Consider the following 17,106-nt stretch of genomic DNA (forward strand, 5'->3'; position numbering starts at 1 on the left):
TGTTTTATGAAGGTGGGACTTAATCTAGAACAGGAAAGTGTTGTTCACTAATTTGCAAGGAAGAGGATTTTGCAAGCACAAAGCTATAGCGGGGGATTGATGTTGGCTTATTCTTCTAGCCAAGAACTGAATCATGGCAAATTATTTAGTCTCTTTGACTTTTATTTCCAAGAGGCCTTAAATTTGGGAAACCTTTAAAAAATTTATCTACTATCAGGATTCTTTCTTGTACGTCTGGTTTTATTATCTGGGGGACACAGTGTCAGATTTTGCATCAAGGACACAGTTGCTGGTCAGCTTGGAGCACTGGAAGAAGAGAAGTGTTTGCTTGCAGAAACCTTTGGAGACATACCTTTTTTTTTCTAGGGTTCATATTCTGAAAGATAGTTTGAATCCTACCCACTATAAATTTCTAGTAGTAATTTACTATTATTTCTTCTGCCTTCTAGGTCTCATATCAAGTGATGGATTTTGCAGATACTTGATGTCAGATGAAAATGCACCAGTTTTCCTAGATCGTTTGGAATTATATCAAGAAATGGACCATCCTTTGGCTCACTATTTTATCAGTTCCTCTCACAATACATATTTAACAGGCAGGCAGTTTGGTGGCAAGTCTTCGGTGGAGATGTACAGACAAGTACTTTTGGCTGGATGCAGGTTGGAAGCAGTAGATAAGTCTTTTAATATTTGTGAATCTAATGCTTTAAGACTATATAGTATACTTTGGTGAAGATATAGTGTATAACTGAATGCATAAATATATCAATGTGGTAAATGAAAATATACATATTTAAGACTTTCTCACAAAAAACATTGGAAGGCAGTGGGATGTAGAAATTGGTGTCTGGAGTTGGGTTGTAAGAAAGCTAAGTTTGATATCAAAATGATAAAGACTTTCAGAGTGTTTCTTGCTTTGTAATTAAGAACCCCATAAGTAAATGAGAATGTTTATGATTTCCTGCTTGATTTCTTGACCTACTAGTATGTGTCACAGTTAACCGAATAAGATAATAAATAGAAGAGTGTTATAGTGCTATTTTTTTTCTTCAGGTATTAGTATCTTGCCCCACATATATGGTATTTAAGGTAGAATACCCGAAGTAATAAAAGCAGTCTGAAATTACTCATGTACAGCTTAAAAGGAATTGCGTAATGCCCAAAACTGCTTGGTTACTTACTGCTCTGAACATCACTGCTCAGAACTTTGTCCCAGGCAACGCACCTGTACAGAAGCACTAAGAAAGGTGACATTTTTCTTGGGTCTTTAGATGTGTTGAGCTGGACTGTTGGGATGGAAAAGGTGAAGACCAAGAACCAATAATAACGCATGGAAAAGCAATGTGTACAGATATTCTTTTCAAGGTAAATGCCTGACCTCTCCACCTGGCAACAAACCCCAGTAGGACCCCTGGACAAGAATCAATGCAAGGCACCCCTCTCCTCCTCAGCATCTGCCACTGCTCTGACAGACTGCCAAATTGCATAGGCATGGTTTCTTGTTCCCAGATATTAAGGCTCATTTCCCGTTCACGTTACATACCCCTGTGCTACTGCTGCCTTTCCACAAAAAATGCAGAAAGCAGGCTTGATTACTTTGCTGGCTTTTTGAACAGCAGAGTAAATATCCTCCCCACTGTCTGAGGAGTTCCTTAGCTGTGGAAACAGCCTGAAGATGCAGGAGTCATTCAGGGAACAGAAGTGTTTCCTGGCAGGATGGAGATGGCAGTAGGTACAGGGGTAGCATTGATGGGTTACAGGTTACAACTGCAGCTACAGTTGGGTGCTGGTGCACAGGTTGTTTGTGGGGGGTGAACAGAGAAGAAGGAGCATACTTTTAGTTCTGGTTTCACTTGGCACATTTGAAACTCAGTTCTGTGTTTCTGAGGATGAAGAGGAGGACAAAAAAAAATCTTTTTCATTATGATTGTAATTTGATCTGTTCTAATTTTTAATCCTATTATTGCATTTTAAAGGATGTAATTCAAGCCATTAAGGAAACAGCATTTGTTACATCAGAATACCCCGTCATTCTTTCATTTGAAAATCACTGCAGGTATATAGTGCCCTTTTTAATTTTATTTTTTTTTAGACAATGGATGAGAAAGATGATAAAGGTCAAAAATGCTACTCTTTGAATGTACTTGAAAAGCGTGTTGGGCTATGCATATATGCTGGGTGTCACTTGGAAGGGAATATACTTTAATAGTCAAGTTTTAGCTAGCTTAATAATCGCAATATTTTTTATCTGTGGTAAAGCTGTGAAATATATTTGCATGTTCCATTAGTTGTGTGGGATTCAGTTAATCTACTTTCTTGGTCTTATTAAATTAATCTCTGTCAGATAATAGACCTGTATTGACAGTTTAATTACAGTAAAGCAATGTGTCTCAGCTGAGAGAAATTGGGTAGTATATAATTTGGGAAGTCTACATTACTTAGTATTATTCGGTTTTGCTGACTAATAGTGATTTCTTTTTTATATTTAAAAAATGAACCAACATCATCTTTTACAGCAAATATCAGCAGTACAAGATGTCAAAATACTGTGAAGATCTTTTTGGAGATCTCCTGTTGAAGCAGCCTCTAGAAACACATCCAGTATGTTATCTTCTGACAGTGTTTCTATTTTTTATATTATCTGTGTTTAAAAGAGACAATAAACTGGGGTCTTATCACCTATAGTTGGAGTGCTGATCACTACCAGTCCTGTGCTTTCAAAAATGAGTAGTGTATTTGAGTGTCTACGCTTTTTGGTACAAACATCCTTATCTGATTGTTCAATCTCTTCTGTACAGGGCTCTGGCAAGCAGCCTGGGGAAATCCATCCCCTTGATGTGTGACGCAATATCAGCTCCTATATAAAATACACCGCATACATTGTATTTCCAGGTCATACATAACTCTGCAACTTGCCAGTCACTGTTGAAAAACAATTAATTTTAAATTGCATGGTCTCAGTTGAGGAAACCTTCTATTTCAGCTGCACTTTGCATGCTTTATGCTCTAGATCAGGCCCTGCAGTCTAGGTGGCCCCCACTACTGCATTAACAATTAAATTAAGCAGAGTTCCCTGCAGTCTCATTTGGACTATCAAGTACACTGTAATCTGCATGCACTTCACTCTCCTGCGTGGCAGGAGGTAATAACAGGCACTCCTCCACAAACACAGTGTTTGAGGCTTTAATAGCTTGTTATCCACTGCTTGCAACTACTCCCCCAGTCCTTTGCTACTCTCCTGAGCAATGTGCTCACTGTCTGCCAGCAGCCACCCAAAACCTACAGGATCTCTTCAGTGCTGTGGGAGACCATATCAAAGAGGATTCTGCTTTATTTGTCATCTCCTGCCAGGGGCCTCCTGGTATTATCATTTTCAGAACTGTGCTTTTCTTGGGTTTCCTTGCATGTTGCAGGAACAGCAACTCACCAGGCTTGGTGAATATCAGTTCATTGCCATGAAAGGTGCATCCAAGAGAACTAAACCTATAATGTTGCCTGCTAATGTATGTAGCACCTTGCCACATTCCTCACAAATGACAACCTCCAGCAGCTTTCAGGCAAGCGTAAAATAAAGCTGGCCAAAGAGAACCATGCTGCTACCTCAGGGCCCAGTAGTCTCAGCTGCTTGTGCCCTGTAGCACTACTGAGCCTTCTGCAGTTTGTGCCCCTTCCTTGCTGTGGGTGAATTCAGTCCCCAGCTGCTACCAAAGCAAATGTGGCAGAGATGGCCGCAGGAGCCGGAATTGTGTATGAGTACTTGTTTTCTGGTATTTCTACAGACTGAGGAGGACAGACTTTAGAGGGAGACAGCACTGGCTGAAGCAGATTTAGTTTTAAGGAAAATGAAATGTTTGTCCAAATGGGCATGCAGCTATGCCCTGTGCTTGGGGGTGCTTGGGGATGAATGAGCTCTGTGGCACTGACATCTAGTGGAATTACAACCCAGGCACTCTCAGGAACAGTTGTATTTTGTCTTCATTCAAAATGCCAAAACTCCAATGACTACGCTAGCCCTGGTAGCTATGGATATCGTTACCTTCTTGGAAGGAGGTTTGCACCCATTCTTGTGGAGTTGGGCTGTGGTTTGTTGTTGTTGTTTCCCTGGTTGTTAATTGTCACCTCTGCTTCTTTTATTGGGTTTCAAGTTGTGGTGCTTTGTTCTTTTGTTTCTTTGTCCACAATGCTGCTTCTGTGTAGCTCAGAGTTGGATATAAGGATCAGAACATCTGAGTATTTCTTCTGAGAATTTTTACTAGTCCTGGCAATATTTCCTACTCCTGTATCATTTATAGTTATGTGGGAACCACAATGCATTACAGCAGTGACTCCCTCTATAATATCCTTAGCAAGCCTAAGGTGGAGAGTGTGTTATCATATCCAAATCTGTTTCTTAGCCTCAGTGATGTGATGAGGCTTAAATCAGAGGATTTTTTTTTTTATTATTTTTTTTTTACTTTTTATTTTTTTCCAGTAATATATTTTCTCCCTCCCGGAGTTGGAACAAAACTTTTAGTAGTACTTCCTGTGTATGTCAGACTTGCCATTTGGCTTTCACAAATACTGAAGATGTGACCCTGTAGCCCTACTGGCAAAAATAGTCTTCACCACTTAGCTAAGGACTGGGCAGAGTTTTCCATTCACCAGTGCCAGCCTGCTTTTACTCTGCATATGTGGGCAGCCTCACTTACATTATTACAGCTTGAAGGGACTATAAAAGGTGAGTTATTTAGAGATGAAATTAAAAAGGGCTAAATTCTGACTTAAACTGCATGTGAGCCACACATAGAGAAGGAAGTCCTCTGATGAATGGTTGGAGGTCTCTTCTGTGCTAGGCAGGACAGAATGGGAGACATTATGACCAGTGCAGATGAGGATGAGCACAGGTTTCCCGTGAGATAGAGAAGAATCAGAGGAGACAACTTTAGTCAGACTGCCTCCAAGGGTTGTGCCTGAGGTGGCACTGCTTGTTCACTGCCCCTTACCATTACTGTCCTAAAGTCAAAAACCCCAATTGAATTACAAAGAGGTCAAATAGACGTTATTAAAACCTTTTCTGTAAATTATTTTACAGCTTGATCCAGGTAAAGCCTTACCTTCTCCTAATGACCTCAAAAGAAAGATTCTCATAAAGAATAAAAGGTTGAAACCTGAAGTAGAAAAAAGTAAGTAATCTTGTCTTAAACAAAAGTCTAGATTAATTTGAATGGACTTTGTTACTAAGGCTTCCAAATTGTTCATACATTTCTGTTAAAGAATATGAATTACATGTAAATGATACTTTGTTTGCCCTTGTGTTTCATATGGCTGACAGAGCTTAGGCCTTGCTATCTGCATTCAGCAAGGGCATACACAGACCTGGAAATGTAACCCTGGAACTTTATCAGATTGCTGTTCAAGCTAAAATATAACACAGATAGGATCTCTAGTAAATTCTGCCTACACTGGTATGTTTACATTGCTGTGTTTTTCTGGGATAAGCAAAAAATGAAATGGAATTTCAAATTGCTCTTCTTCTTTTTACTGCCAGTTCTGATATTTATCTCCTTTCAGTAATAATAACGTTGCTATCTTAGTTCCCAGTATGGCTGAAGTGACAGACCCTGGTCCTTCTCCAGTAAAAGATAAGCTTGCAGACCTTCTGCTGACTTCAGTGATACATGATTGTGTTCATACTGTCTAGCTGAAACGCACATGGCAACACAATTGAAAATTCAAGTGCCTTGTCTCCATTTGCATACATCAACCACCAAAGAGATAGCTGTCTACTTATTCTTTGAAGAAATAATATGCTCACTCCAAAGGCCTTTGAAGTCTATGGAAATATTTTTGTAACTTCAGTGAGCTTTGGATACAGCTCTTACTGACCACTTTTCCGATCTAAGAACAGTATGTGTCTAATGATGCTCATGCTCTGTAAAATTTTATTGCTAACTGAAAACTCGATCTTAAAGATCCTATTAAATAAAAGTAGCTCTCAGGATCAGAGAATCATTTATGATTGTTCTGATGTATTTAATTGTGCTACAAACTGTTGATGTCATGACTGATTACTTTTTATTTTTCTTATGAACAGAACAGCTTGATGCTTTGAAAAAGATGATGGAGGCTGGAGAAACTGCTGCTCCTGTAAATATCCTGGAGGATGATAATGAAGAAGAAATAGAAAGTGGTGAGGATTTCATAGAGAAGGGCTCTCAAACACTATCTATTGTAAAACAGTAGGCTGGCATCAGTAGTATGTGCATTACCCACAGAGTCACACTCTGTGGCTGGAGCTGAAAGTGTGGGCTCAATGCAGGACCATTTATACAGACTTCCAGCCTTACCATCTCATCACAGATAGATAGTACAGCTGCTCCTGGCTCTGTTGTAGGCTGCGGTAGAAATGTGAGCTCAGTTAGCATTAGTGGTAATTTTTAATTCCTACTTACTGTTCAGAAATCATACTGGAGCAGAAACAAAGTCAATTTTCACTGTACATACATGTTTTGAGGGAGGGAGGGTGTAGAGGGACTGGGAATCTGTAATCTTTGTTTCAAAAAGTTTTATAAATGTTACTATTTATAATGCTTGTGTCAACATCAGATTGCATTATTGCATTATCATTTATAAAGATAAAATCAAATACAGGATTTTTCTTGCCAAACTTCAGATGCCTTCAGTTTAAACATCTAGATATGAGCCAATGATGCAGAATCTCTTTATGGCCAACAGAGAAAAAAGACATTTTTAGGTTGTGATTTACCTCACCTATGTCCACCTTCTGAAGGGATAAATCATTCAGAACCTGCAAGTGTCTGTACTGCTGGCTTGTGACCCATCTGACACCAAATGTCCCAGCTTTAGCCTATCCCTTGATCCTCTCCTTGAATTTTTCCTAGCACAAAGCCACTGCTGTTACAGTCAGTAGAGTTCAATGTGATAGATATTCTTGGTGATCCATGGTGTCTGTCCTTGCAGTTCCGAAAGAGACTGAAGTACAATGATTTCTTGGGGAGGCCTCTTAGTGTCTTTCTTCAAATGACCTAAGAGCACAGAGGAGATTCTGTTGTTTGGCAAGCTGATTTCCATTGGAATGCTTATTTCTAATAATGCTATTATTAATTATGTGCTAGACCTCCAAGAGGCTCAAATAAGTATTTTCTTAAATTATTGTTTAAGTCCAGCTGCGTAATGCGGTTAACGATTTTGTGTTCGTAAGGGACCTTTTTAGCTTCTTTGAGAACACCATGTTCTTATGGAAAATCACCCTCAAAGCAAACGGGAAGGATCCCCTATAACAGGGTTGCATAAGGAGAGACTGACTAGCCACATGAGGAGTTTGGATGCAGGCAATCTTTTTCATCTTTAGTTTGAGAACCCTGCCTTCATTTCTTGTTATTACCCCAAACCTATATTGCTGGTGCATTTTTGTTTGTTTCTTTGTTGGCGGTGGTTTTTTGCCCTTTTTTTTTTTTAATCAATGATTCCTTCAAAAATACACTAAAAATCTCCCTTATTAACCATGTCAAAGCCACAAGAATCTCAGGCCTTATCTGTAATTTATTAGTACTAAATCCTTGGAAATCTAATACCCTGGATTCTATTTCTGTATAAAGATATGCTGTAACCAAACCTGTGTATTCAACTATCAGTTTTTTTCATGTTTCACATTAAGACAGCAGTTTGCTGTAGTTTTTGCACTGATCCTTCTTTCTTTTTTGTGCAGCTGACCAGGAAGAAGAAGCCCATCCAGAATACAAATTTGGAAGTGACCTTACTGTAGACGATTACGGTCAAAAAGAAGCTGTTGCCATCAGTGTCAAAAAGGTAGGATTGCTTATTTCTTATATCTCTTTGGAAGCTTTCCATGGAGGCAGATGTAAAAGACATTGTGTTTTGTGGAAGCATCACAGCACAATCAGAAGAGTCAAACACAAGATCTTTGCCAGATTCCTAATGTTTCATGAGACGACAAAATTTTGTAGATCAAAATATCCTCTGCTTGTTCGGACAGAATACTTATTTAGGAAACAGAATCACTATGTAGGAGAAAATGTGTACATGAAGTTAGAGGATTTGACCAAACATACTAATTAAAGGCAGCAAGCAGTTTCTTCCCTCTGGCTCTGATATTTTACTTTACATCTCAGTTTCAGAGCCCTAATATGAGGTGAATATCAGCTTTCTTGCTCAGTAAAGCTTTCTTGCAAGGCTGCATCCTATGTCTTTGTTTCAGGGATTCTTTATTGTTAACTCTTAGGGTAGATTGTCCCTTTCATCTGCAGCAGTAAAGGCAAAATAGGAAGATCACTCTCCAGTGGGGTGGTACTGCAGTGGGGCTGTACCAGAGAGCCAGGTGGCAGACAGCATAAGAGTCCCCTTTGTTCTGCTGGTGCTTGGTTTAGTGCAATTTAGTGTTCAGGAACAGAATATTACTTGACAATAATTAGATACAGAACATAGGAATTCAAAACTAAGCCTGCTCTGATACTGAAGACATTATTGCTACTTGTTACAGGGAAACAAAACAAAAATTGAGTACTAAGGTACCTTATCAGATCATGCTCCTCTGTCACTCAAGTGTTTTGGCCACTTCTCACCTGCCTGGCTACCTTTGGATCTTACTACAGATAGAAGTATAGGTACAGAAAATCTTTCATAGTAGACATTGCCCTTGGCACTGTGTCTCTCTTCAGCAGTATCACAGAGACATCAGACCTGTCACCTTCTTGGTTTCTCTTCAATTCTCCATCTTTTCTTCTTCAATATTTTTGTGGATCTTCCCACTGAACTTTTTAACTCCTCTGTGCTAGGGCTGGTTTCACTTGCTAAATCAGCTTGTCCTTAACTACCTGAGCATTTTTCTTTCTATTATTTTTTTGTTTTTCAAATCAGTCACTCATCATCAGTATATACCCTTTGTTAACTTCTCTGCTTCTTTGCTGATCAGTGACTTGATTCTTATTCTTTAGGTATGTATATTCAGTGCCAAGTCAACATTTATCTAAGATACTTGGTACTGGTAGTTTATAACTGAAGACAGGCAAGAAGACAGACCAGAGTGGCTCACTTGTCCCATTGCAAATAGCATCTTGAGATAGGCCTTTTCCAAATATGGCCATCTAAAGCACATTTACAGCTTTCTTAACCCTTAAGTTTTCAGAGTCTGGGCAGCCTACGTATCCAGATGATCCTTTGTGCACTCTGGTGTGACATTCTTTCATTCTTCTCTGAAATTTCCAGTCCCCAACATCTAGTGATAAGAACTAGTTTGGGCTTAACTGTCTGGCATCCTCTCTCCTATTCTAACTGCTAGCCAGCTGCTGAATTTCATACCTTGTGTACCCAAATTTGAAAGAAACTTCAAATTTTTGCATATGGGACAGATGAGCCATGCAACAAAGTGGAAAAGGGTGTACTTTTTGCTAAATGCATTAACTTTTTTTTTCTTTTTTTTTTTTTTCCTTACTGTGAGTGTTTCCTATTGCATTTTCCTTGGGTAATGCATATATATTTTTTCCCCTTAGGCTGTTGAAGATTCTGAGCAAGAAAACAATAAAAAGGTGACATGTAGGCTGTTACATAGTTTGTTTTATTGCTTTATATATAAAATACATATTACATGCATTCTTAGGGGTTTACCAATTTTATGTGCAGTTTCACTTCTCCTACAGCGTATTTCTGAAAGTGACTCTGCCTCCATTTCCTCCTCTTTAGTTGTATACTGGTGTTAGGTCTCAGAAAACGTGGGGACAGACAGGAGTGCATGACTTGTGCCTGCTTAGAAGTGTCTGATCTCAGTCTCAAATGTCATGCACTGGGAAACAGCAGTTCTTTGAATGGTGTTGAGATGCATCTTCCCCATTTTTTTTGTTTGGTAGTATTTTGTTTTATTTTTTAATCTTTTCCCTTACCTTGACTGCACTTTGTTTTCCTCTCTCTTTTTCCTCCTTTTGCTCTCCCTTGGGACTTCTGCATTTATCTTCTCCCAAGAATCCCTTCTGTAAGACTCTTTCCACCTCCTTCCACTCTTCTCCATCCTTCTCTTCTGTCATTAAAAGTGCTCCTGTTCTAACCACACTTTGTTTCAGTCTATTTTGTTTTCTAAGTGGGTTCTGATTCTTTTCTTGATGGTGGGGAGGTACAAATAACCTAGAAAGATCAACTTTCCCTTTGTTCTCTCTCTCCCCTAAAAGTGTCATGTCCTGTCGTAACCATTACTTTGTCTCTGTAGGCTTTAAGAAACATCCCATCCCTAGTTCACCTCCCTAGTTCATAGTTTTAAAGTGCAAAATTATTAGCTGTGAACACTGCAAAAAGCATAGCCTGTTTATTTTTAAAAATTGCAAGTCTGCAGGTAACCAAGATAAAATTAGTGGCCAGTAGATTGTCTTAGAAAATGGTCATAGAGATGGTGTGTCAGTTATTTAGTCATACAGCTGTACCCTGCAGGCTGCTATTGTTCAGCACTAATGCATACAGTTTTGAATTCCTTTTCACTGTGATTCAGTACTTAGATGTTTTTGGATCAAGATAGTAAAATATGATTAGCAATTCTGAGCAGTCAGCAGAAGGCACATTGAAGAAGCCTGGTTTTTAGAAGCTTAGTGGTCAGTTCTTCCTGAATATTGGCCTTCCAACAATGATGAACCTGAAAGTAACTAGTTCTTTTGAAGGAATTTGGCCTTAATTTGATCTAAACTGCATTACAAAATATTGACAGGCTAACAAAAAAGCATATATTCTACTAATAAAAGCATGTATTATTTGGCATATTCAGGAAACAAATCTGTGAACTGTCAACATTTAGATTCCTGAAAAGCAGTTGGTTTGAGCCCTAGTGAGCAACATTGAAACAGACATCAGTGTGATTTCATGGGCCTCTGGAAGTTTAATTCAGTCTAAACCATGTGTACCTGGACTCATTCTGGTAACTTGTCTATTCCACGCAGTACTTGTGACTAATCTTAGCATATCAGGGCATATATTTTTTCTTGGAATTCGTTTTTTGAAACATGGCAGACCTATATAGCAGGTGCAGGTACATGCCCATAATACTGACAAGTAGATTCACATTTACTTTTATCTTCCATTTCCTGAATAAATGAGTTGCAGTAGCTTAGGTACTGTGGACTGTCTTCTTCCATGCTTTACTACTGTGAAGTATGATGACGCTTACTGCCTAAGAAAGGACTTTGCAGTTATTCACTGTTATTCACTATTTGCTGATACAATAATGGAAGAGACTTCCTGCCAAGCACAGATTGCATTCTGCAAATAAAAAGCTGTGCTTTAAGAAATTTTGAAGATACTTAGTACTTCCTTGCTGAAGTTCATAGTCAGCCTACAGGATGCTAGATTTTTTGGTAATTGGTTCACTGGTAGGAGAACAAGCAAACAAGTTTGTGGGAAAATGCTGTGAACTGTAAACCTTGCAGAATTTGCATGGATTTACAGAGATTTTTTTTCTTCTCCCCAGTGAAAAGAGTATGTTTCAAACTGATTTAAGGAAAGGAAAAAGTGGAAGGAAGATTCACAGGTAGACAGTTAGATCCGCAAAAGTTGGCAGGTAGATCCACGTGGGAAGCGCTTCATATTGTGGTTTTCTGTGATGTGAGATACTTGCAGAAAACTTGCAGTTCTATTAAAATATAGTTCATCCTCATGTAAATGATGGATTCACATATTTATTCTTGGAAGTGGCCAGAGACAAGAGCTTGGTACTGTGTCTCTTGTTGGTCCTGTGACATCTATCTCTCCAATGAAAGCTATCCTATTTTTTGGTTTGCTTTTATTAGTAACAATTAGCAATTGAATCAATTTGTGTTTTGATGCTGAGAAAGTTGTACACAGTATACAGTGTGCAGTACTGCCACAATTCTTATCAGAAAATGTGTGCTAAATTGCAGTTCTTAGGAATTTATGTGACAAAGAGCATGATCTCCCAGCATTGTTCAGTCCATTGTAACGTTTCTCTTTTATCCCCAAAATTACCCTACTAACATCATGAAATATTTACCCACTGCTTAGGATCTTTTTTTTTTTTTTAAATCATCGGTTCTCTCACATGCATCCTGTAATATTGAGAATGTTTGGTGCATATATCAGCGAGAAAATAAAATATTATTTGTGACATGAGATTTCCTCTTTTCTTATATAAATATGCATTTTCTTTAAATTTCTGCAGATTTGGGTATAATTTTGTGTCGCATTTGAAAATCTAACAGTACTTGCATACACAAATAGTGATTATTCTTTTTAATGTGTTTTCAGGGTTTAGTAACTGTTGAAGATGAACAAGCGTGGATGGCATCTTACAAATATGTAGGTGCCACAACAAATATACATCCATATTTATCAACAATGGTCAACTATGCTCAGCCTGTAAAATTTCAAGGTTTCGATGTAGCAGAAGGTAACATAAAAGGTTGAATTAAATAAAAGTATTTGTCTGCTTATTTTAGGTAGTTTTTTTAATCTCTGTTTTTCATGAATTTGGAAATGGTGGAAGATTTAGTTTAATGACTGTCATCTGTCTCCCTGAATATAAAGTTAGCATGCTATTCTATTGATCATCCACATGGAGTCACTAAATTACTGGGAGAATATGAAGCTGTTGAGGTTGATTATATTCTATAGACCCTTTCAAATAAGTTACTTTTTTTTAGTTCATCTTTCTGTAAAGTAAGGTGAGTGTGGTTGTCACAGTGGTCAGCAGTTAGCTGAAGCTTTCATATTGCACCACGAGACCAGTTATCATGTTTTTTGTCTTATCTAGCAATACAACATAGGCTGTAAAGAGCATATTCTCCTAATGAAAAAATTAAACTTTTGTTAATATCCCAGGAAGTGAAAGAAAGTGGCAAATCAGAATTGTTGCTTAATTTCTCTTCAGTATAATTTGATTCAATGAGTGACAGATAATGGGGAAGCAGACCTAAATTTGCTATATCCTTCTGTTAGGCATAGTGTATTATTTTGAATATGGCATTACAAAAGTGCTTTAAAATATCTTGTCTCTTCTTTCTAGAACGTAATATTCATCATAACATGTCTTCTTTCAATGAATCAGTTGGACTAGGGTATTTGAAGACCCATGCCATTGAGTTTGTGAAGTATCCTTTCAAGTCCTCCTGGCTATTACTAGGTCCTCCTCTCTATTATTGCTACAGATAAACAACATATGAACATTTCTAGATTTGCAGTGTTCCATGTCTATAGTGGAACAAAGAAAGTAGCTTTATAAGATAAGAAACAGGAAGACTAACGTAAGAAATACTGAAGTTACCAGGATGCGACCATACATTTCTATGATGTTATTTCATTTTCCTTGATGAATTATACAGTTATAATAAACGACAAATGAGTCGGATATACCCAAAGGGAGGCCGAGTGGATTCAAGTAATTACATGCCTCAAATTTTCTGGAACGCTGGCTGCCAGATGGTCTCACTGAACTATCAGACCCCAGGTAGGGCAGCAACGACCAGTGAACCTTGATCCTAAAGAATGATTTGGCAGTAACTCTCAAACAGATGCCATGGATTTGCTTCTGGCATTTTTTGAGGAAACGGACATATGGCTAAATAATATGGCGGGGGGGGGGGGGAATTACGGAAGCATAAGATAAGGAGTAATGAAAAAGCTCTACTTTGAAGGAAAAATTAGTCTCCTTTCATGGAAAAATAATAGAGTACTATAATTTCTCAAATGATAATGTTTTATTAGAAATATTAATTGCAGAGGAATCGCTGTTTTCACAAAACACTGCTTTGGCACAGTTTTGTGCACATCTCCAAAACAAAGGTGAAGGGAGTATACAAATTAAGATGGTAAAAAGTAGTGACTGTGCCAAGTGCATTTCTAGACCAACTGATGTGTGAAGTGTTAGAGAATCATGTGTTTAGCATCAAAGAATGAGGTTTGAGATCACATCTTAGAGAATAATACCCAGGAATGTAAATGCCTCTCCACAGCAAATACTGGGAGGAGATCTATTGTTCTGTTCAATCAATGTGTGAGTATAACTAACTGGGTGTTCATTTTGTTTCCTTTTCTAATAATATAGGAATGTCTTCAGCTACATATGTAACAGAGCAGTTTTTCCATTTTCATCTTCTAGCTGTGATAGGACCAATGTTCTGTATTTTTTTGCCTTTCTTTTCCTTCATCAGTGATTTTGTTACTGTAGAAACTTCTAATGATCACAAGCTCTGTCCTGCAAAGCTTTGCATCCTTGCCATGACTGATTTCTAACTGAGGACGCAAGAGAAAGCTGTACTGGAGTACACTGCTCCTAAACCAGTCACTGAACATGGTTTGGAGATCAGAGCACATATGCAAGCTTCACTCTTCTCCCAGTACTGCCTCTGCCCATTGCACGTTGTTCTCAGCCCCTTTGTATTGCAGAGTAAGAGCGTTAATTTTGTAAATGGAAATGAACAACTTTCCTCTGTTGGTCTTCCGTGTTCCAACGATGCTGGAAATCTGAAGAACAGTTGAGGAAATAGAAGCTAAGGCTGTCCAGTAGAGTAAATAATACCTCATATGAGCATATGAGAATCTTGTATTTTGTGTAACAGAGAATATATAGAAGAAATTTTGTTCCCTTTTATAAGTAGTGTCTGTGAGTAAAAGAAGACCTTTGTTATTGCTAAACAAGGATGTTGTATTCCAGTGTAATTTGAAACCCTCAGGAAAACATAAAGTTTGGGAGAGGGTTTCTGTTTGTTTACTCTTCTGTCTTTATAGACAAATGCCATAATAATGCGCCAAATAAAACTCAGGTGCCTTAAAAGTTGAAACTAAGCAATGCTGCTGTGATATCTGTGGTTTCTTTTTGTGGTACTTTATTCAATTAAACCCTTAGAAAAAGTGCAATATTCATCTCACCTTCTTTAAGACATCAGGATACAGGCATCTTCATCAGAGGTGGTTCTGTATGGTCACGGTAGAGAAATACACAATTCCAGAATGTTTGCTTTAGATGTCTATCTTCGAACAAAATTAATTTCACTGTTAAAAGTGTCTGTTATTTAAAGTGAATCTATATCACTAGCATGAATAGAGAAATCTGTACTGTAAATGCCAAAAGTTAGAGGCCTAAAATCCTATCCCAGGAACTTAACACAACCACAGGCTATGTTTGAATTCAGGGAGAAACTGTTTTCTAAGCACAGCTTGTGCTTCAGCTTGGTTGATAAAGCTGTTACAACTGTGAAGAAACCTGAAGTTTTCATATTGCTTCCTTTTGGTTTGTAGGTCTGTGTGTATTTTATATGCATTAAATTTAATTTTCATGTAAACTGATTATTCTGGACACGCAGTCTTATTTTCTTCTCTAAAAAGGATTGTTCATGATCTGCATTATTCAGGAAGAAAGTAGTTTTTTTTCTCTTTTGACAGATTTAGCAATGCAGTTGAATCAAGGAAAATTTGAATATAATGGATCATGTGGGTAAGTGATTTGATTTAAACTGTTGTCACTGTGTATCAGAATTCTTTACTATGGCTTTAATAAAATTTTGTCACTATTAATTATGTGTTACAAAAGAAAAAATGGGATGTTAAGTGAGGAGTAGAAATTAACAGAATTCAGAGAAATGAATATGCTTTTTAATGATGCCTAGTTTTTAAAGATGAGATAGAAGAAGCTTTGTGTACAAATTATGAAGATGATCAGGAATACCATCTTCAATCCATCTTCAGCTTCTGTTTTTTTGTTTGTTTGTTTTTTCAAAAATATGACCCAGAATGAAGATTCATTGCAAGTTCACAGAATAGCCAAATTCCAAATTTCCCTGGACTAAATTGAGGTTGAGTTTTAATATGTGGGGAATATGTTTATTGTTTTTGGTTGGTTGGTTGGTTGTTTTGGTTGATTAGTTGGTTGGTGGGTTTTTTTGTTGTTGTTGGTTGGTTGGGTTTGGTTTTTAGCCTGTACTTTGTGTGGAGAGCAGATTTCACAGGAAACGGTGTTTCATCTCTAAGCTCTTGCTCATTATTTTTGCATGAAAAAAGGGGTTCTCAAGCGATGTTGATAGATTTTTTTGGATGCTGAGTTTGTACCTTAATAGGATAGATTGATCTTTAATATCAAGAGAAGGGGAAAAGTTTGAGGAATTGTAGGAAATGACAGTCCAGAAACACATTAAAGTCTGCAAACTCACCCTGGAGAAGAAACAACTCTTTTACTCACGAAAGACTTTTTCAGAAGGAAAATCTGGGTAGATGGAGCTTGGTAAAAATTATTCTGCAGAATGGTCAGCATAGTACTTTGCCTCTCCATTCTTTTCAAGTGTGAACTCTTCTGACAGAGGCTGTTGGGTTTCTCAAAAGTGCAGTCTCTGGTCATGTCAGGCAAAATAACAAAAACAGAAGAAAAGAGAATTCTTTATGCCAGAATATGGTTCCTTTTTTATTTGATTCACTAGCCTAGCAGAAGAGCAACTATGTACTTCTGGCAAATTCTCTGAGACAGGCTTCATTATCCACTAAATTTCTTGGTTCTTGTGTGAGTCTTCTGATATTACAGTAATGTAGCGGTAATAGATAGTAATATAGTGGTAATATTTTGTAAATATGGTGCTGTCTCATCACAGAGAGAAAACACTCAGGGCAATGAAAATAAAAAATTGCATTTCCATCAGTCTGTTATCCTTTTTTCTCTGATTTACAGTTTTCATGCTGGTGAAGTGAGAGCATTAACATTTTTTATTTCATCAGGCCTGAAGTCTAGGCTTAGCATGTTTCAGATAGTTCCCTTCTGCCCGTAGTTTACTTTAAATCAGTAAAATATTATGAAATTGCACACATTTTTAATGTGAGAATAATAAGCAATATTACTTTCCTAAACAGAAACCATGTTATGAAAAATAGGAGAAAATGCATTGAGAGTCTGTCTTTCAGAGTTTTTCTAGCATTTTTTAAATTATTCCTGAATCCTGTGTAGGCCTTTGTAACATTGTGTACCAGTGATCGCAACTGCTGTCTGTCAGAGCTACAAAATTAGCAAAATAACTCCAGTTACATGTTTTCTTCCATCAGTGGAACAAAATTCCTGTCATATAGGATAGCATTTTTGTGAATCAGCTACTGTTTTATTCTGATGGCATAATCCTTGGC

At 37.7% G+C, this 17,106-nt stretch overlaps 1 protein-coding gene across 12 annotated transcripts in view; it reads left to right on the forward strand.

Annotated features, from left to right (window-relative positions):
- PLCB4 (phospholipase C beta 4) overlaps window positions 1–17,106 on the forward strand; it is a 207,716-nt gene that overhangs the window by 145,574 nt on the left and 45,036 nt on the right. For 10 of the 12 annotated variants that reach the window (XM_035320050.1, XM_035320051.1, XM_035320054.1 and 7 more), the window contains 12 exons: window positions 450–660; window positions 1,272–1,365; window positions 1,977–2,056; window positions 2,517–2,601; window positions 5,072–5,162; window positions 6,074–6,169; window positions 7,709–7,809; window positions 9,510–9,545; window positions 12,256–12,397; window positions 13,013–13,097; window positions 13,329–13,453; window positions 15,388–15,439. In XM_035320050.1, the coding sequence (XP_035175941.1) occupies window positions 450–660; window positions 1,272–1,365; window positions 1,977–2,056; window positions 2,517–2,601; window positions 5,072–5,162; window positions 6,074–6,169; window positions 7,709–7,809; window positions 9,510–9,545; window positions 12,256–12,397; window positions 13,013–13,097; window positions 13,329–13,453; window positions 15,388–15,439 (1,198 nt within the window). The remainder of the gene's footprint in view (window positions 1–449; window positions 661–1,271; window positions 1,366–1,976; window positions 2,057–2,516; window positions 2,602–5,071; window positions 5,163–6,073; window positions 6,170–7,708; window positions 7,810–9,509; window positions 9,546–12,255; window positions 12,398–13,012; window positions 13,098–13,328; window positions 13,454–15,387; window positions 15,440–17,106) is intronic. The other 2 variants (XM_035320047.1, XM_035320057.1) reach the window with 1 other exon arrangement.

Source organism: Oxyura jamaicensis, chromosome 3 (assembly GCF_011077185.1).
Source record: "Oxyura jamaicensis isolate SHBP4307 breed ruddy duck chromosome 3, BPBGC_Ojam_1.0, whole genome shotgun sequence".
Taxonomy (NCBI): domain Eukaryota; kingdom Metazoa; phylum Chordata; class Aves; order Anseriformes; family Anatidae; genus Oxyura; species Oxyura jamaicensis.